This window comes from Trematomus bernacchii, unplaced genomic scaffold, assembly GCF_902827165.1.
Source record: "Trematomus bernacchii unplaced genomic scaffold, fTreBer1.1, whole genome shotgun sequence".
NCBI lineage: Eukaryota > Metazoa > Chordata > Actinopteri > Perciformes > Nototheniidae > Trematomus > Trematomus bernacchii.
Window position 1 is genome coordinate 4,897,416 of NW_022988050.1, and position 20,598 is coordinate 4,918,013.

The following is a 20,598-nucleotide window of genomic DNA, read 5'->3' on the forward strand; positions in this document are numbered from 1 at the left end:
TGAGTTAAATGGGGGAGTTCTGTTAGTAACATAGTTGACAGAACTTTTGCGGACATTCATATATTAAGATATTTAAATTATTTAAAGGAGGAAATCAATTAAAAAGATGTTATTATTCTTTAGTATTTAGACTTTTGAAATAAATGAATACTTTTTTTTATTTACTTTAATGGTTTTTATTCATTATTTTGAAACCAAGACACCCTCAACTGAAAAACGGACAGAGCAAAAACTGACAATTTAAGAACATCATGACACATTTCAAGGTAAATAAAGCATAGGATGCACATAATGTTTGTGTGATATTATAACATGCTTTCCAATAATAGGCAAAATATGATATTTTTGAAGAAAATAGTTGGAATAATTATAATTATCATCAATGGACATCAATGGACATGGAATGTACCCTAAATTGTATAATCACTCACATATTGAGCAAACTTTAAGCTAACCACATATTTATTCAGCTAACAACCTGATGAGTGTGTAAAGCTAATATTTCCTATGTTCTCCTTAACATAGATTCCTAGTTATTTATTTTTTACCTATAGCAGCTTTACAAAGCACTCGAGCAAATGTTATTATTTTTACTCCAATATAGCCAGCTAATAACTTTAAGATTCAAAGTACAAAATATGGTCAGCAAATATCTTTTTGATCCCTTGAAATCAATTCACAAAGTGCCGTGCTCTTGATCAGCTTGCATTGATTAAAAGTCTTAACCTTTGACAAATATACTGTTTCATATCAAATCATTACTTTAAGCATTGGCATTTTTAGAGAGACCAATAAAAACTGTTTGGGATGACCATCCAATTTAGTCTCATTTAAAAAGGTTAAATTATGTTATATCTTACCAACGGAAATGTTCAGTGCTTGGAGCAATTTGCTTTGCCATCATGTTATTGTGTCGTGAGTTTGTGTGTTTTTTTTTCCCATAACCATGACAGATATATGCAGGTAAAGGGGCATTTCTCAGTAAAGAAATGTAATCAGTCCACATTGTCTGTTTGTTTAGTAAATGCCAAAAACATAGTCAGCAGCTTTGTTCTTTGTAAGTAATATCCACTTCCTTGTTTTTTTTAATAGATTTCATATGTTCATCATATGCAGAGGTGGAAAATAAGTCTTTACTTAAGGGTATATAGACTTGAATAAGATATAAGCTGTATCCAAAAGTAAGTAATAACTTATAGGAGCGACTATTCAATTCTGTCTGTCATGAAATTGTTACGTAAATAGATATTAAGTTAACTGAGTTTAGAACACACCGATGGAAAACTTTATCTTTGGTTCTAAGTTGTTAGCTACATTCAAACCAAACCCATTGTGTTTGCTGCCCCACCCTATTAATGTGACTGAAGTAGGATAAAAGAAGAGAATAATAGTGATAACATAAAACATGTTTTCAAGGAAGTTCTTTAATGAAAGATTCTGAACATTTCACCACACCCTTCATTTAGAGCAGGGGTCGACAACCCGCAGCTCTCGGCCTCTGCTCTGGCTCCCTTGAGTTTGGACATAAGAAGGAAATTAAATTAAAGTATTTGTAGGACTATTTAAATGTTATTGCACGGTTGAAAATGTTTCGTATCTTGTATTTTGAGGTGATACTGTGACACATAAATAAAAAACAAAACGGTTTTAATTAGGTCAACTACAATATGCGTCACATCCTGCTACGGTCCCGCGCCAGCGCCTTTTTTACAGGTGAATAACCTGACCCCCGGCTCGATGAGCGAACTATGGATAAATCAAAGAAAAGAAAAGTATCGGAGGAACACAGGATTTAATTCCGCGTGGACAGAGTTATATGCTTTCACAGCAAACGATGCTAGTTTACCGGTATGTTTGGTATGTAGTTGTTAAAGGTGCTGCAGCCTTTACGTATCGAGGAAAAAAACGGAAGAGAAAGACAGCTGACGATCTTCAGTCATAATTCAATCAGTTAACTCTTTTTAGGGTGCAGCTATATGTTTTATTTATTATTTTTTCAGAGGACTACCCAAGTGCTGTGTTTAATTTATTTTAAAGTAGGCCTGTATATATTTTTTTATTCTCCTAAGAATTATTTGTTTCTTATTAGAGGTTAACCGTTTTATAAAAAATAAATACAACTTTATAAGCTATCAAATATGTTTTGCGACTCCAGACAAATCTAATTGTTGGAAAAGGGGGGAAAATGGCTCTTTTGGTCTAAAAGGTTGCAGACCCCTGATTTAGAGGTTAACATATTTAAAGGTAAAAAAAAAAATGACAGCTGTCTCATAAAATGTGTCTAAAAAAATACCATACTTTAGAAAAAAGGATTTAGGATGAAACACCTATTTGAAATTGTGTGTAAAACTTCATCTTAATTCACCTTTACTATGGCTTAATGTACAGATTATTTTTATTTAATCTCACAGCTTTCATATACATTGTTCTCATATTTCTGACTCAAGCACATTGTTTGAATGCTGATAAATGCTTCATGTTTTTTAACTTAAGAAAAAGACAAAAAGAAACATAGTCGAGTTATTTCCTTTTCCATTCGCTTGTGTGCTTCGTCTAACCCTCGTGTCCCTCCTCTTCTCCGACCAACCTGAAGTGCAATCAATCTTCAAACCTAATGAAAAGAATGAGAGTGTCAGGCAAAGAAAGAAGAGAAAACATGACAAACAGAAAGAGCAACAGAGACCAAACACAAACAAAGGGAACACATGAATCAACTCTTTCAAACACTTTAAAGTCTCTTTATTCTCCACCTGAAGCAAGAAAGCAGAGAGGGAGGATGCAGATAGCTTATATGATCTCAACACAAGAAATTAACATGTTCTCTGACTGATGTGTGTTGAAAAGTGCAAAGTCAGGCAATTTAAAAAGCAAATCAAGTCAATGCAGAGCAGGAAGAAACACCTTTTCTTTCAGACGCCAAGAACGTGTCCTGGCTAAAAATTAACCTCAATCAGAGGATCTAAGCAGAGGAAGACTACAAAGATAGACAGCCTGTACACAGAGCGAGAAACAAGACTTTTCCCTGTTTATATCCTCTTTTTCTCCAGATTCAACACCACACTAACTTCTCTGCACGATATAAAAGAGTTTTAGTCTCGCCTAAGTGTTTGCCCACATAAGCTCAGTGGGATCACCCTCTCCGTTTGTTCTTAGCAACACTGCACCAATGTAAAGTAGCTCCAACATCTTGGCCGGAGGCCCGTGTGAATTTTAAGTGACCTATTTGCCCACTTGTCCCAGCACATCTCCCTCCTTCTCCTCAGTCCTGTGGGGCTCGCTTATTTAAGAGGACATACACATATCAAGGGCCTCCTTTCACTGAGGCCCTGGGACAATATTTCTTATTTCCCATCTGGCAGGACAAGCCCGCCCCCTGTCACCTTGTAGCTCTATATAAGACAGCTAAAGCACCAGATGATAAGAACCTGATCTCAAGACAAGCCTGGCCATGCGGTGTAAAGTCCTCGTCCATGTCGTCCTCTTGACTCTCGTAAAGCATGGTGAGTATTGTGCCTTTACACTCACCTGTTTACAAAGGCCATACTGTTGTTTTTTCACCTAATGACCGGGTTTGCACAGGTTTGAGCTGACCAAGGGCAATTGGAAATATTGATTCTGTGCTCTCTCGGATGGACTCTGAATTTGTAGGCTTGTAACAGAGGTGCTTTAAAGTTTTATAGTCCCTATGTAAATCATTAGTCTGAGAAGATCCTAAAGTGGTTCACTGGGTCGGAGTTGAAATACTTGGAAAAGTACAAATGTTGGTCAGACATGTCAGTGTCAACATTTACTAGACCTTTATAATTTCTTGATTTGTTGGGACCATTACAAGAATCAGAGCATTGTTTAAGAGATAAGATAAGATAGTACTTTATTGATCCCAATTTGGGAAATGTTTTAATTGAATTATTATTTGTATACAGGCTTTAATTGAATTATTATTTGTATACAGGCTGTTACAGGATTGCTTCATGCTTTGAATTGGTTTGATAAGACTTTTGTTATTAACTTTCTGTGATATGTCAGGAATGTGATTGACCCACAACTGCTCATGCAAATATGGTTATTTTAAAACATCTTTGGGATGTATATGACATGTGATGACATGACATGTATTATTGCAGTTTAAAATGCTTTAAAAGACCATTTTATCCCTGTAGCACAGCCCCACGGTCTGATTAAAAGCTAAATTATTATGCAAAAGTAAAAGTCACTGTTTACATCCAAAATGGCACACTGTGTAATGTTATTTCAGCTAGAGGATTCAGGGATGGTAAATAGTGGAAAGTATATGATGCATGATGTTTGTTGCCAAATAGTTGAGCCTGAGTTCTTTTATTGCCAAAAACAAACACCCAAGTGTAGCATGAGTCATGTCTGTTTTTAACACTCATTCTTTTCTTTACTTTCACACTGCTATGATCGGCCCATTTGTCACACTTCACAAGAGGTGGAACATACACACTTCACCCCACACACACGTTTGACACGATACCAGCCGACAAGTATTTAGAGTACTTGTTACTTATTAAGCTGATTGGGTGGCTATAGACAATACTGAAAGGCTTTATATTTACCAGATTCAAGGAGGTATGCTGTGTTTACGGTTTGCGCTGAAAAGAAAGAATGTGGAAAGAGTGGAACATTTCATGAAACTCAAACCCTTCACATCAGTGAGATGTTAAAAAGCAAACTGGATAAGTAGGCGTACTCTTTGCCCAGGCTGACATGAGTGTTTGTTGTTGCTGTTGTGGATCCTGTGTATTAAACGTCTTAAAAAACTGTTAATAATATACTTTACTGTTTTTACATGAACTGTCAAGGATTCGACAAAACCGCGTTTTCTAGGATAATGCTCAAACATTAACCAAATATTAAAAGCTTCATTGTAGTGGCCCTCCTGCACTGGTGCAGTGGCCGGACATTGTAGAATAAATATATACTATGGAAAGACTGACCTTAAGCAAACATGTATGAAAAACTCTCAGAAAAATAGACTGTCTACAAGGAAAAAGAAAACCTGTAAATGTGGCGTATGTGTTGTCCCGTTTTGTCCTCTTTTTTTCAGTTTCTATGTATTTGTGTATGTTGTGTATTTGTTAATGAAATAAAGAGTTTAAAAAAGCTTTATTTTACAAAAAGTAAATGTGGTTTTGCAGAAAAGACAATCAATAAGCGATGTTTAGCAAAGGCTCTGTATTTTCTCTGCACCTAAACTTTATTTATCTGTTTACAGTGTCGTCAAGTGAAATACAGGCCAGCCCAAATACAAATGCAGTCCTCCCCTGCAATGTGACGTTCCCTCAGTCTGCAACGGTGGACAAAATAGAGAAGTCTCTCATCAATGTCAGCTGGATGAGTAACGGCTCGGACATCGCCTCTTCTAGAGAAACAGTGACGAAGATAAAGGAAGGCTTCAGTTGGGACATCAGTCATTTCGTCAATGGAGACTTTTCACTGACCGTCTTCAGAGCTGGACTCAGCCTGCAGGGGGTGTATGAATGCACCGTCAGCTACAACTCCACAATGCTGCACTCCAGCAATGTTACATTAAGTATTGTTGGTATGTTATTGTTCAGTTTTTTAGATTTATTTGCTCATTTAAAGCCAAAGTTTGGGTTGGTTCAAGTGGGATCCTATGAGGTACTTATCCACATTGCCTACAGTAGATGAAAGTCAACATGGCCCTTATTTGCAGTGATGTATGGCTGTGTACAGGAACAGCAGTAAAACATATTTTAGCCATGAAAAAAAGGGCTACACAAAAAAAACAACATCAGTACGCTATATTTGGGATGTTTTCATCGCTTTACCCTGCTGACATTGGTGAATCCAGACTAATCAAAGCCACACAACACTAGAGACAACAATTATGTTTTTGTCAATAGAGTCTGGCTTTGATGAGATAATATTCAGTTTAAAAAGGGCTTTCTCACGGCAACTTAAAGCAGGGAAAATATTCCAAATATACGTTTGCTTTAACTGATATTGATATCTTAGATGGGCCTTTCTTGCATTGCTGTGCATTGCTTTGCTTCTGTGCTTGTACTCTTGTTGGTTTCTCCAATCTGTGGCATGCATCCTGCCAATGATTGTAGGTTTGCACCTTATACAACCTCACTTTAATCCCACTAAACTATCCCTTTTAGTGCAAATGTTAGCTTTTTTGAACGGAACAAATCAGCACTTTTTACCTCAATTTCTTTCACATCTTCTCCTTTAGCTTCACCAACCCTGTCAGTCCCTCAGCAGTGGGTGGTGTTGGAAACAGAAAGCCATCTTAAATGCCACGCAGATGCTTTCTATCCTCCTCCTGTGTCTTTCTCCTGGACCAGAGATGGGAAATTGGTTCAACCGCCCCACCAGGTTGAAGGTGAACTGACGTCAAATGGGTTTTACACGGCTGTGGGCAACATGACCTTCTACCCATCCCGCGACGACCAGAATGTGACCTTCGGCTGCAGAGTGTCACATAAGGGCAGCTTCCAAGAGCTGGATTTCCAACTCAACATCACTTGTGGGTGACACAAGGACACATCACATTTTAATTTCATGTAAAACCAGAGTAACTACTTCGGTCAATTGATACACTTCAAACTATGCGAACAGTTAAAATGTAATGCCAAAATATTTGAGGAATATTTTCTTTCTCTTCAGATCTTCCAGCTGTTAAACTTTCTGCCGTGTCCTCACACTCCAGCAACATTCCCCTCACTCTTTACTGTGACTTGGAGAGTTTCTACCCAGAGGAAGTGTCCGTGTCCTGGCTTCAGAACGGCACAGTGCTCCCTCAGCCCCCCGACACTGAGCAGAACCCCGATGGGACCTACAGAGCCAGACACTACTACACTTTGAGCCCCGAGCAGAGGGGGCAAGGGGGGGAGGTGGAGTGTGCAGTGAACCAACCTGGGGTGATGCAACCGATCAGTGGCTCGGAAAACCTGGAGACACTGGGCCTCAAAGGTATAAGATTTTCTACATTTGTATAGGTAGAGTGGATTCAAGGAACAGGTCACACCCATTTGAGACAAGCATTCTCTCTTTGGAATATGGATGGTTAGATGGATTGTAATCAGATGCCGGAAACTGTAAAAAAAACAAAAAACATGGAAGTCTTGCTGCCCAGTAACTACACTGTTGTGTTTTTGAGGCACATTTTTGCAACTTGTTTGTCTTTTTCTTGGTTTTATTTAAAGTGTACCAATTTTCTTCTTCTCATTTCTCTTAGATGATAATCCCGTTTTAAATAAATCTGCCAAAGCATCTGTGGCTATGATGTGTATTTCCATCGTGCTGGTGTTCCTGCTCTGCTTTGGCTTTTCTTGGAGGAGGAGGGATGGTGAGACCCCACTGTGACCCTTTAAATTATAAGATTATGATATGAACAGAGATGTTTTTTGTTGATTTATTTGAAGGCTAGAGAAGAAGAAACTTTGGGTAACATAATCATCTTGTTACCACTTACTGTGATTCATATTGAAACCCCAATGTGGGGAGAAACACATATGTAAGTAAGGTTATTCCAAAAACACAGATACTTTGTCCTAAGGAGCCCTTGCCCAGCAGGTAGTGAGTAATGAATGCCTTGAAATTATATTGCACAGTGTTGACAGCAAACCCTGTCATTATTGCATGATTGCTGCTACCTCAGCCGCCCTTTCCTCTCACTGACTTCTGTATATTTCCCCCCCCTTCAGAGAAACAGAAGTCTCTGAGTGTGTCAGGCATCATCCTCCCTCCACGTGTGATAGTGGGTCACAAGGGCAGGGTGACAGTGAGCATTGAGGGTAGGCGGGTGGACCGAGTCGAGACAGCTTGGTTCCTCAATGACACCCCGATTTCTGACACGTCAATCACAGGTATGAGAGATTCCACACGTCCAGATAAAGAGCGGTTACTTGGAAATCCTACTTTGACCCTGTCTGACAAAGTTTGCCAGCACAGCAGAAGTTTCTGATTACTGATTTACACTTTTGGGAAATATGCTTTTTTACTGTCTTTTTGAGAACTAAAATACCACATGTCTCAATTTGAGGTAAATATGATGCAACCGGCAGCAGCTTTTTCTATGAGGTCATCCAGCAGACACATATTTCATGTGTTTTGTACAGATTAAACAAACCAGATAAAACCTGTCTAGGGGGTTATCTTTTTCATCTTTGGAGATAGCCAGCTGGTTCTCTCTGTACCCAGTCTTTATGCTAAGCTAACTCCTTTAAAGTGACCACAACATCTAAAAAATCGAATCAAAAAACGAAATCTCACCTCTAGTGCTGTTTATCAATCTTATGGTTTGAGTTACAGAGTGTTGGAGATAGCAGGAAGTATGCATCTCATGGATGTTAGGCCCTGACTGTACAAGATGTGGCATCCTCTTCCGTTAAGCAGTAAATGTAGTTCTAGTTTCCCAGCTAATTCAGGGAAGCCCCTTTACCATGAAGAGATGCACACTTTCTATTGCGCTGTGATACAGTAGAAGAGAAAATACTTCATAAACGAAACTGCTCTCAATAAAGTCTGTTGATTATCTTGAGTATAAGGTCATGACTTCTGAAAAGAGATATTGCTGTTGAGTTTTTAAAATCTATTGTTTCCTGCTATGAGCACCACAAGCCTAATGCAAAATGTAAATGTGTTGTCAAAATATTACATTAAAGTGAATGATACCACAAAAAATATATTTTATTTGCGTGGCAACTTCTTTTAAAACATGCTATGTTTTCTCTTTTACACATAATTCTGCTAACAATTGACCATATTACACACATAGGAACCTCCAAAGCTAACTTTAACTGCCTCTATAACCCCCTAACCACCATCCATCTGCCCTACGGTCTAACTCTCACGTCCACAGCCTCAGAGAAAGGCCCTCTGCTGCCCCCCAGAGCAGAGATGGGCTACTACAAGCTGCACACTCAGGGACCCTTGCACTCATCCGGAAGTGGCACTCAACAGCTGATGTCCTCGCTCACCTTCATCCCCCAAATTTCCATCCACAAGGGGGCCGTTTTGAAGTGTCAGGTGTCCTACATGGGCAAAGACAAGATCGTGGTGGAGAGGGTGTCAGAGAAGTTTACAATCCTGTGTAAGAAAACACTTTCTTTTATTCATTTTGTCTCTGATTTTCAATAATGTCCACCATTTATGGATGTTTTTGGAAAACTTTGTCTTTTAGCTGCTCCAGAGGTTTCAGAAATCCAGCTTGCAGAGACACCAAATGACTCTGGTAAGTTTCTCCTTCTGCTGTTGTTCAATAGGCTATGTGTAACATATTCCTGGTTGTGAGAAGATACATCCCTGTAACTTCTGTCTTCCAGATGTCATCAGTATGACGGTAAGGGCTTCACATTTCCATCCGGACGTCATCACCTTCCGCTGGTTCTGCCAGGGGAGTGAGCTGAGCCCCGTGGCCTCCCAGGCCTCGTCCTCCCCTCAACCCAACTCTGAAGGCTTCTTCTCAGCCTCCAGCCAGTGTAAACTGCCCCAGAGTGAACTGGAAAAGGGCGTCACTAAAGTGTGGGTCAGTGTCCACCACATCGCCCTGAAGCAGCCAGTCACCCGTGAGACCAGGGGTAAGAAACAGGAAAAGTAACACAATTAAACAATAAAAAAAAAAAAAGAATCTTACATCTCCACTTTATCTCCAGGCTTCATGAAAAGGCCGTGTGTGTCTGAAATCGTCGGCTCCACGTCTTCCCCAGAGCCGACCCTTGGATGTGAGATCACAGATTTCTACCCCCCGAACGTATCAGTCACCTGGCTGAAGCTCAGGGAGGGAGAGCAGGATGACAGAGAGGAGGAGGTGATGGAGGGAGGAGAGATGTGGGGCCCCGTTCAGACTCAACCGAGACTCTACAGGGCCACAGCCACTCTGAAGAGAACGGCAACAAATCAGGACAAAAAGGAGAGAGGAGGAGGGATTATGTGTAGAGTGGAGCACTGTTCCCTACAAGAGCCTATTGAGAAACTCTGGAGCAATGTTGACATTGGTATGAATCATTATAGGCACTTGTAATGTCAACAACCTTCGATGTTATATGGAGAAAGAAGAAAAGAATAACACCTGCTTTTATTCTCTTTCATTCACTTACACCTGTTTGTATTCCCTCAGTCGCTCCCTCCATTCCTCCGTCGATCTCGGTATGTTGGAGCAGTGAAGGGGTCGGGGTGTTCTCTCTGCTGTTGAAGGGAGGTCACCCTAAGGTCAAGTTACTCTGGGCGGCGGGAGGATCCACTCTTTCACCACTGGTTTCCAACGAGACAGAGGAGATAGGAGACGACGGACAGAGGGAGATGAAAAGTGTGTGTGCCCTGGAGAGGTCCACAAGCCTGGCCATTCAGATGAACAAACAGCCTGAGAAAAGGAGGAATGGACATGCAATAAGTACGTGTCATTACTCTTTTTAAATAAAGAATTTATTCAGAATTCCTTTTCTCTGGTGCCATTTGCTCCACTTGCCTAAACTTGCCAATGCAGTTCATCAAAAATGTGTTGTACAACAATCTTATAAATCAAAATGAGTTTACTCTACATAAGGGGTCCCATCAATTCGGTCAAAACAGTTGTCTTTTGTGGCTTTTGAGAATATTGAGAAGCCTGGGGAAAGTATGCAAGTTTTAATAGTGGGCTATTCTACAAAGTTGTGGCGTGGGGTTTAAAGATAAGGGTATTTTTTCGAGGATATAATGTAAAAAGCTGTCCCCGATGCATAGTCCACCCACTGTTGTTGACTTTTTACCTTACTTTTGTTGATCTTTCTGTACAAGAGTCACAATTTCTATTTAAGTGTCTACTGGTGGTAATGCGTTTTTTGCAGAGTAGTTGCACTGTGTTGCAAACACATAAAAAAGGCAGTAATAATTCAACAGAAAAGTTTAAAACATTGTGCAAGAGAGGTTTGTACACTGAATGGATTATAAATCTCCTTTATGAGATATCAGAAGTCATACTTAAAAAACAAAAATGATAAAACAAAGATTGCATAATTCATTAAACTTTCATGATTAAGCAGTAATGCAAAATGTATAGCAATGTACTATTTCCATCGGAATGCTGGCCATTTTCGTCTATAATCTTTTTTTACTGTTGTTACTTTACAGAAACTAAAGCTGCCGTCACAGACCCTGACGCTGAAGGAATAGAGTACATTGATGAAAAAGTGGATGTAGAGAACAACAACATAGACAGGGACGAGGACACACAGTCAGAGGTGGATGAGGACAGTGACAAAGAAATGGAGGAAGACCCGGGAGCGCTGCACATCAACAGAGTCAGCATGAGCAAGACTCCCAGAGAAAATGAGAGAGCACGTTTGAGAGTCAGCCTGGAGATCACACACCCTGCACTCAAGCTTCCTGTCTATCGAACCTGGACAGGTAAAACACTGCAAACAACACATTTAAATGTACATGCACACATCATAGAGACTACAACATTTAACAAAAACACAAAGCAGGAAATCGAAATGAGCCAATCGTGGTTTTAATGTAACAGGAAGTTTGTACATGGTCTTTTTTTAAATGTTAAATCTTGTGTCCTCTCTCTTTTCAGAGCCCAATGAGGAAATGTCATCTTCCGCATAAAACCTCTTATAAATGCCTCTCTATTTTATAATGCATAATATATCTAATATAGAACTTTAGTAAAGTAGTAATCAAGTTTTATGATATCCAACTGTCTGATGAGGTGGTTTTGATCAAGCATTTTTGGTTTTTATTTATTACTTTGTATAGTCTTAATCAGTCATCCATTGCTTGTTTTTTCTACATCTTCATGATTTTTTTAAATGTTCATATTTTTGTACAAAGTATTTTACAAGAATAATCCATTTCTGTGGATTTAGTTTATAAATCTGCTTAGAAAAATAAAGCAATTTCTAGAAGAGATCTTTGGATTTTGTTTTTGTATGAAAAGATTCAACAGGCAGAGATACTGTATTAGTGCTTTCTGTTGTTGTTCAACCAATGAAATTACTTCTCATTTTAAAAATACACTTCTGTATTTTTTCTGTTGCACTCCGACCACAGGACTGTCACTTCACTGTGAGCAGAGGAGGTGCTGTGTGGTTGACCCGAGTACTTAGATATTGTTTAGTTTAGAACTTCCTCTTCTCGGATTATCAACTACGTTTACTATGGTTGTCGACAAGTGGAAACATACATGTCACAAAATACAAGTTTTTATTCTTGGTATATTGAATACGTGTTTGCATTTTGTGTCCTGTAAATTCTAGCAGCTTCCAGAAATAGTAAAGTGTCATGTTTTTCTTTCTTCTAAATACATATGCTACATGACCAATAAAAAGCCATCTTGTTGTAATGAACATACAGTTATAGTACAAAATAAGATATCCATGACGTTCTAAAACAAAATAAAGGCCAAATAAAACTCAACAATTATGATGTATTGATGTCACAGTAAGAGATTATTAAAGAAATTGAAATGTGAAGTAACTAAGAGGAGTAAGCCTTTTGCAGAAGAGTTGCAACACGTGGCAATAATCATAAATGCTTGAAGGGTGGGCAGCTTGTGAAAAACCGTTGAGCAATGCACTCCTATGACATCATAGACCCACAATGGAACGTTTTAAAAATTGATCAACAGACATACCTAGTCATTCTTATATGAAACATCAACCAGATCTGTCTGGATCTATAAAAAAGGCCTGATTCAACTATTTCCATATATATTACCCAACATCCGTAAACCGACTTTTGTATGAAATCATCTACTGTGAAGAGTCTTGTGGTGAACAAAGTGAGTCAGTAAAGTCAAGATGAACAGCACTTTTTAAATTAAGTTAGCTAATTTAAGTTAAAGGTGGGGTATGTAATTTTGGAGAAACCAGCTCGAGTGCGCTAGAATTTGAAAATACACAACCGGGAAAAACATGCCACTTCCACAGAGCCCCTCCTCCAACACACAAAAACGCGCACATGACCAATGAGGGCACGAGATAAGTTTGTGCACAGATGGAAGGCTGACAGGCAGGTAGGCCATCCAGTTATTTTAGCAGGGCCCTAAAATGATTGGTCGTGCTTTTTACAGTAGCCTACTACGGCTTCCACAGATTACATTTTTTAATGTATTTATTGTCAAAGCATTTAATATATTCATTGCTATCGGGATGTTAAGAGCATTCCATGGAATATAACAAAAAGTGTTTCTGAAATAAATTACATACCCCACCTTTAACTTCAGCCACGATGAGCTGCAGCAAAACCTAAAATAATAAAAGTTGTTTCCATTCCTATGCATTCAACTTTTATTTTGTTAAAGAAAATTATTTAATGTTGAAATATGTCAGACTGCTTTAAGCACATCTAAAGGCTACAGTTGTTAAATCTAAGGAATTTAATATCAAGGGATGTTAGCAAAGATTAAGATCTGTTTGTTTAGGGAAGTTGGTCCTAATTGGCTAGGCTACAGCCATAGCTTCTCATGAGTTCCTGTGCTTTTCTACCATGATTGTAACTGAGATCAACATTAACCCCTGCTGTTGGTGAGCACAGCTATATTGAGAAAATCATCCGTGTCTCACGTGCACACTTTTGTGGCTTGACTCATTAGAGTCTCTGCACATCCGTAAACTCTGCAGCATTTAGTGCAGTGGCGACTCTCAGCTGTGTTTATCACCTCTTCCTCATAATGATGATACCCCGGACATATGTCTGTAAACGGAACTGAGCTATCAGCGGAGGAGTTAGATGGAGTCAGCTGTCGTGTTTTAGGTAAATTAAACCTCCATAGCGGTCACATCCAGAGGAAACTGAGTCAGATCTTCAGAGACTGAACGAGGAGGAAGTTTGAAAGATGGACAACGAAGGCAGTCCCATCGCCAGGGTGGAAAGGACTTTCTGGACAGTCTGGGTGAGCTGCTGCATCTTCTAAATGTCAAACGTGTGATTTGTGAAGTGCTTACATTTCAATGTCAGGAGAAGTTAAATGTGTTGGCAAAGTCTCTCTCTTCCTGTGTCCGTGAAAGTCTCTCTCTCTCTCTCTCTCTCTCTCTCTCTCTCTCTCTCTCTCTCTCTCTCTCTCTCTCTCTCTCTCTCTCTACCTCTCTCTACCTCTCTCTACCTCTCTCTCTCTACCTCTCACTCTCTCCCTCTTACTAAAATTCAAACTTTATTGGCATGATCATGTATCAGAAACATGATACAACAGTAAAATATTAAACAATATTGTATAATGAAAAATCAAGGAAAGAAGCTGTATAACTAATGAGCATTATCAACCAAATCAAAATGATGATAATGAAAATAATACCAATGTTGTATAAATAACAGTTCACTTGCACTTATTCACTTACACAATGAAAAAAGAAAAGAAAATTCCATCCTTCACATTATGGATGAAAAACACATACAACTAATGTAATATAAATAGTGACGAACAAGTAGGAAGAAAGCATAATAAAAAAATCTCTCTCTCTCTCTCTCTCTCTCTCCTGTGTGTCATACGAGGTGTTAAATGTAAACCTGAGTACTGATGTACACAACAGATCCAAATATATTTGGACACCCAAACATTACAACTCTAGTGCTCTCCACAAGCTTTATTTATTTATTTATTTACAGGCCTGTTAAATCTTTTTATTGTTTTTCTGACACTTTCACAAAACGTGAATGGAGAGAAGAGTTTGCCACCAATTTCAGTGAATATAAGCAGCTGCAATCCCAAATTATTGCAAACTGAATTTTGTATATATATTGATTTGAATAGTTGCTTGTCACTCATATTGTGCGTCATCAGCTGGTCTGCTGTACACTGATTGAAAAAGTCTAGGTTTGACTAGTATTTTGCATTGATGTGAAAAATATGATTTGCTGTATCAGTTCTATCAAGGAGTTTTCCAGGGAAATAATTAGGAATTAATGGACCTGTAAAATAAAACATTACTTTACTTCCCTCATTCAGCCACTAGAGGATTAGTGACGTGTTGTTTTGGTTGATAAGGCCTGCACTAAACCCCAGACAACATTAGCATAGAGCAGCTGAACTACTGCAGCATTTAGTTACTAAGAAGACGGATAAAGTGTTCAGTTTAGTGAGAAAAGCAAATAAGAGCTAAAGGGAAACTCACATTCATCAGTTCTCTTGCAAGATTTCACCACATAAGCGCTAATGTTTCCGAGGTGCAATATGAGGTTGAGGTTTTTGCAGGCCGGGGGAGATCTTAACACCAAACTCAGATAACCATTTACAGACATTGCTTTGTGTATGGAGGCATTGTTATGTGGAAACAGGAAAGGGCCTTCCCTAATCGTAGCTGCAAAGCTGGAAGGAAACTAAATAGCCTTGTATAGTGTAACATTAAGATGTCCCTTAGCTAGAACTAAAGGGGTTACCCCATACCATGAAACACAGCCTTAGGTCAAATGCATAGGAAGGTATTCAAACAGGGGGGTCATATTTTGATTACATATAACAAATGTTCATGACGTGCATAATGGGGACAATATGTGTGGATTCATCAAAAGCATAAATAATCCATTAAATCTGTCTTATTTTGTCTCCTTATTGTTCTCAGAACTATATAACTGGGGCTGTGAACAGATTCCTCAGGCCAGACCCTGCTGACATCTCCAACAACGACCCGAACTCCATCAATGAATCTGCTGTTGACGGGGAATCCGCTCACTTTGGTCACACAGATATTGGAAAGGGGGTCGATGAGGAACAGTCTCTTCCCTCAGCCTCTCTGCTAAGCTCATCCCGACCACTTGTTGCCTGGGATCATTGCACCACAAACATCGACCTTAGGCCTGATGAAGAAAGCGTGCAGTACAAAACCCAGTCCAGCAGAGGCAGCGAGAGTAATGACTCTGAAGAAGGTCCGGGCACGAGAGAGGAACAATTAGAACAAAAAGGAAATGACAATGCAAGGCTGCAGGGCACAACAGAAGACGAACAAGAAAAAGACCAAGATCAGAAATTGGACACTCGTGGACAAGATGAGACGCCAGAGAATAGACAGGATGTAGATCATGCAATCACCCGGTCATTAAGACATACAGGTGATGCAATGACTAAAGACATGGAGGACAATGAAATACAAACTGGTGATGACCAAAATAAGAAGGCTATGACACCAGAGGATCGTCAAAAAATGGACGAGGCCATTCAAGAACAGGAAGAAGAGGGGCATGGAGATGAAGATGATGACGGTGGTGAGGTAAACTTGATCACAATCACAGATTTCAGTCTAGAAGTTGAGGATAAAATGGACGTAGAGGAGGCTAAGCTACAGAGGAATGAGGCAGATAGAGAGGCGACGCCTGAGGAAGTAGAAAACAAAGATGGCGCGTCACAGCTGGCCTCTGAAAATGAGAACAAGTTTGATGAGAGAGCAAAACAAGTCTGTGAAGAGTTCTCAGACGATGACAACGATTTAAGGAAGACCCAGGCTTCTCTTCACTTCATGTTGAACTCCAAAGAAACCAAAATAAAGATGGCAGCCTGTCTGAGGAAGAGCTTAATGTCGTGGAGCAAGAGCATGCTATGGCTGATAGAAGGGAAAGTGATACAGCTGAGGAGGAGGAGGAGGAGGAGGAGGAGGAGGAGGAGGAGGAGGAGGAGGAGGAGGTGGAGGAGGTGGAGGTGGAGGAGGTGGAGGAGGTGGAGGAGGAGCAGAAGAGCACATTGGATGAGGGGGATGTCAAGGAAGAAAGTGTGAGTGAGGCTACAAACAACCAGACGATAGATGAAGCATCGGAGGAGGAAGACAACATCAAAACAGATACGGAAGACCGTCAAGAAGCAGATATATTAGCTGAATGTGTTACATGCAGCGAAGAAGATGAGCAGAATGATAAAACAGAGCTACAAGCAGCTGAATTCACATATGGAGAACAGGAGGATGAGGCGAAGGATACTGAAGTGCAAACCAAAACAAAAGAGACAGATGTTGACAAGACAGAAAGCCATGTGGTCGATGAAAAATCTGATGTGACAACAACCAACTTTTCAGTAGATTGTGATAAAGATCAAGTAGAGAAGGAGAGGCTCTCAAGGGAAGTAGTCCACGAGGAAAGTTACATGGAAATAGCATGTACAACCACCTCAGTTACGGTAAGACCTGAAGGCGAGACTGGAGAGGAAATGAGCGCAGAGTGTAAGGATATTCCTCTGGGGATATGTGAAGGCCAGCTTGTTGTGTCGCAGGAGCTAAACTCTCCGACACGTGAGGAAACACAAGAGGGAGTTCCTGACTACAACAATAAGCCAGATGAAAACACAACACAAAGGTTCCTGGAAGAAGGGGATTTTGAGGAAATCCTGGGCAGCCAATTACAAGAAGAGGTGGAGGGCAAAGAGTCGGAGAGCCTTCAAAACAGTGGCTCCAGCACCGGAGCTGACTATTTACTGGAGAGGGAGCGAAGGGAAGAAGGAGAAGAAAGCACGAGAGATATTGAGAACAGCTTTGACGACAGGCCAACAGAAGATACGGAGAAACAACTTCTTGAAGCAGTGATTCAAGAGTCAGGACATTTCTTTGAAGAAGAGGAAAAGGAATTACTGTTGGTCTCAATGAAGTCGAGGATCGTACACTCAGAAAAGGAGCTTGAGTCCCACATCAGCCTAACAGACGAGACGGATAAGGCGGCAGAAGAGCCACAAGATGGGACTGAAGATCTTTTGGTTGAATTTGACATAGAAAAAGGGTCATTTGATTACAAATTATCTGATCAAGTTGGCAGTGAGGCGAGGGAAGCTGTCACAGCAGAGGAAGTGCTCTGGTCCACTGATGAAACTTTCCTCGAGTCTGAAATAGAGACAAGCTTCTTCCAGGAATCTGTAGATGCCCGAAACTCGAAGCAAAACAAAAACATGACTCCTAGTTTTTTAGATAACGTGACTGACTTTGAAGATATTGGGCATAAAATACTTGTAGATGTAGAAATGCACGATGCAGGGATAGATGTGGAAGAAATGGGTTATGGAATCGAACAAGAGGTGGAAGAAGATGTAATGCAGAACAATAGTGAGTTGGAGATTGTACATCAGAAGGTAGAGGGGATTGCAGAATCTGAATTGGAGATGAGAAATCAGCTATCAGATGAAGCACTTAAGATAACAAAGGAGGAGATGTTGACTCAAGAGGCCGGGGAATCAAAGACAGCTGAGTCTAAACCAAAAGATATGAGTGTGTTATCAACAGAAGAAGTGGCTGAGCATGTGACAGAATCAGAAGGGAGTTATGATGAAGAAACAGTCTGCTCAACGAGTGGACGTCAGGATGTGATCGATGAAGAAATCCTTGATTGGTCGATACAAACGGCTTTGTCAGAGGTCACAGAAGGCATAAAACAACAAGACGAACCAGAGCCCAGACATCAAATTGAGCCGTCCAATGAGGAACAAGATGAAATATCATCAGTTCAGACAGAGAATGATAAAGAGCAGCTTGTGGCGTCAAATTTAAAGGAATCTGAATTAGTGAGTGACACAGAAACGTCTTCATCAACAGTAGAGTCTGGATTTGTAGACCAGTCTCTCAGTGAAGGGGGGGGAACTCAGCTGCTGAAATCAACTAGTGCTGGGTCATTTCAGGGCATATACGGCATGTTGGTTAATCTGTCAGAATCAGCAGACTTCGCTGAATTGTCAACACAACAACTTGATATATTGATGGAGGAAACCGCTGAGACAGGGCGATCATATCTGAAAGAAAAGAAATCAGTCACTGAGACAGGATTTCAGCCGGATGCAGGAGTCCCGTCACCAGACGCTGGACATCTATATCAGGAGTCCGATAAAGCACAAGAAAAATCAGATGATGAAAGAGCTATATCAGGGGAGGCTGAAACGGTATCACAGACAGAGATTGAGGCTGAGGTAACTGACTGGAAAGACACAAAAGAGGCAGACCCTCTATTCAAAGAGGAGAAACCAGAAACTGAAGATGAGCCTCTTCAGAGACCTGTCTCTCCAGATAAAATTAAACATATTGAATCCGGACCACCCCAAAGTGGCTCAGAGGCTTCTTCTTCAGGGGCTGAAATAGTGATGACAGAATCTGGTTCACAAGGCGACGCCTGCACCGAACCACCACTTCGATGGTCAGAGGTTGAAGCTGAATCATTACCTGGGCCAAATGAAGTGGAGGTGGAGGAACAGCTGATGGCAGAGTATGAAGACCTGTTGGAGGTATTGTTGGAAAATAACATATATGACCATACAAATGTCTTATTAAGTCATGAATAAAATCAGGCAGTATTCCTAAAATACGAAGATCTGTTAAATGAGCTGTTTGTCATTGCAGGTGGACTCCGCTGCGCTTGACTTTACTGTGCAAAGGTCAAGAATTGCTGTTAAAGACCCTCGTGTAAGGCCGCCCAAAGACCCCCGCTCCCTCCTGCAGATGCCCTCAGTGGATCCCACACCGTCTCCACGTCTGCCAGCCAAAGTCCCTGCAGGAGTGCCTTTAGGAGGCATGGGCATGGGAATAAAACTGCCTGGTAGGTCACTAATGACGCATGGAAAAGCCACTACCTTGAGTCTTTGATTTGTAGTTATTTTTGTTTGTATAATCTGTCAATAATTTAACAATCTTTTTGTTTTTTTAGGGTTTGGGGCAGGGTTTCCTGTTTTGAAAAAGACACAACGGGTGGAGAGGGATGAAAATAGCCCAGACACCGTCTCTCAGGTAAACTTTCAATAGCACTTTTCTTTTATGTTGAGGTTTATTTAAAAACGACCATATGGAATGTGTGTGTGTGTTTATTATTATTATTATTATTATTATTATTATTATTATTATTATTATTATTATTATTGTTAATTACTGTATTTAAATGTCACAATATCAACAGGAGCCGGAGGAGAAGAGTGACACTCCCAAACAAGATGAGGCACAACAGAAACCTAAATGGATGCCACCAAGACATCCGGGGTAAAAACTCAGATAAATCTCAGATTATTGATGTTATAATATTCACAAAAGAGGCTCACTGTGGTTAGACATTTTCTGATTTCTTTATTTTGTGTGTTCCCAGATTCGGAAACCCACTGATGTCCGAGCTGAAGACCAAACTGAAAAAAAACACGAAAGAATGACATGTGGATGAATTGTAATGCTTTATATGAATGTTTGGATATAATATACAAATTGCTTTATTTTGTATGTATTTATGAAACTCAATGCAGTGATGAAATGTTCATCACATTCATTATGTGCCTTATTTTTTGTATGTTTTGTAATAAAGCTTATCTGAAAAAAGAGTATTTTTTCTATAGCTCTGGGGTGCAAAGGCAAATAATAAACTTCTGAAGTCCATCGTTGAAACTCTGGGGGTGGATGGTGGAAAACATGAAACCAAACACAGTTTTGAATTTGCTCAGAGCCTCAAGTCATATTATATGTGCATTACATCAGAGTTGGTTCAATTCAAAGATGTAAAGGTTTTATTTGCATATGCACAGTAGCTACAGTGTAGTTATGGCAATGAATAGCTCAATTCCCAGTCTCCTTCAACCATGCAACATAAATATATGTATGACCTAATACAACAAAAAGTGTGCAAAAAGAGACAGAATAGAAATAAATTAGTGCAAGAGAATGTTGCAAGTGAGGTGACCAATATGCAAGTATT

At 39.9% G+C, this 20,598-nt stretch overlaps 2 protein-coding genes across 4 annotated transcripts; both read left to right on the forward strand.

Annotated features, from left to right (window-relative positions):
• The first annotated feature begins 1,727 nt into the window (after positions 1-1,727).
• On the forward strand, positions 1,728-12,248 carry si:ch211-180a12.2. 3 transcript variants are annotated; one of them, XM_034118905.1, is made up of 14 exons: positions 1,728-1,848; positions 3,360-3,500; positions 5,237-5,563; positions 6,224-6,517; positions 6,658-6,963; positions 7,229-7,339; positions 7,698-7,859; positions 8,771-9,085; positions 9,176-9,226; positions 9,318-9,572; positions 9,648-9,989; positions 10,112-10,384; positions 11,101-11,376; positions 11,552-12,248. In XM_034118905.1, exons 2-14 carry the CDS (start codon positions 3,449-3,451, stop codon positions 11,581-11,583), a joined length of 2,796 nt encoding a protein of 931 aa, XP_033974796.1. In that variant the 5' UTR covers positions 1,728-1,848; positions 3,360-3,448; the 3' UTR covers positions 11,584-12,248. The 3 variants fall into 3 exon arrangements, with proteins under 3 accessions (XP_033974796.1, XP_033974795.1, XP_033974797.1); XM_034118904.1 differs by lacking the exon at positions 1,728-1,848 and having other exon boundaries at positions 2,917-3,500; XM_034118906.1 differs by lacking the exon at positions 1,728-1,848 and having other exon boundaries at positions 2,919-3,500; positions 8,855-9,085.
• A 4,356-nt stretch (positions 12,249-16,604) lies between these two features.
• Positions 16,605-20,227, forward strand: si:ch211-136m16.8 (midasin). Its single transcript, XM_034119367.1, has 5 exons — positions 16,605-19,153; positions 19,269-19,464; positions 19,573-19,652; positions 19,819-19,898; positions 20,002-20,227. Exons 1-5 carry the CDS (start codon positions 17,042-17,044, stop codon positions 20,060-20,062), a joined length of 2,529 nt encoding a protein of 842 aa, XP_033975258.1. The 5' UTR covers positions 16,605-17,041; the 3' UTR covers positions 20,063-20,227.
• The last annotated feature ends 371 nt before the right edge of the window (positions 20,228-20,598 follow it).

Coding starts and splice junctions, on each gene's coding strand:
- si:ch211-180a12.2 (XM_034118905.1), top strand. CDS start 3,449: ATGCGGTGTAAAGTCCTCGTCCATGTCGTCCTCTTGACTCTCGTAAAG. Junction 10,385..11,100: donor GAGGAATGGACATGCAATAA/GTACGTGTCATT, acceptor GTTACTTTACAG/AAACTAAAGCTGCCGTCACA. Junction 11,377..11,551: donor TGTCTATCGAACCTGGACAG/GTAAAACACTGC, acceptor CTCTCTTTTCAG/AGCCCAATGAGGAAATGTCA.
- si:ch211-136m16.8 (XM_034119367.1), top strand. CDS start 17,042: ATGGAAATAGCATGTACAACCACCTCAGTTACGGTAAGACCTGAAGGC. Junction 19,154..19,268: donor AGTATGAAGACCTGTTGGAG/GTATTGTTGGAA, acceptor TTGTCATTGCAG/GTGGACTCCGCTGCGCTTGA. Junction 19,465..19,572: donor CATGGGAATAAAACTGCCTG/GTAGGTCACTAA, acceptor TTGTTTTTTTAG/GGTTTGGGGCAGGGTTTCCT.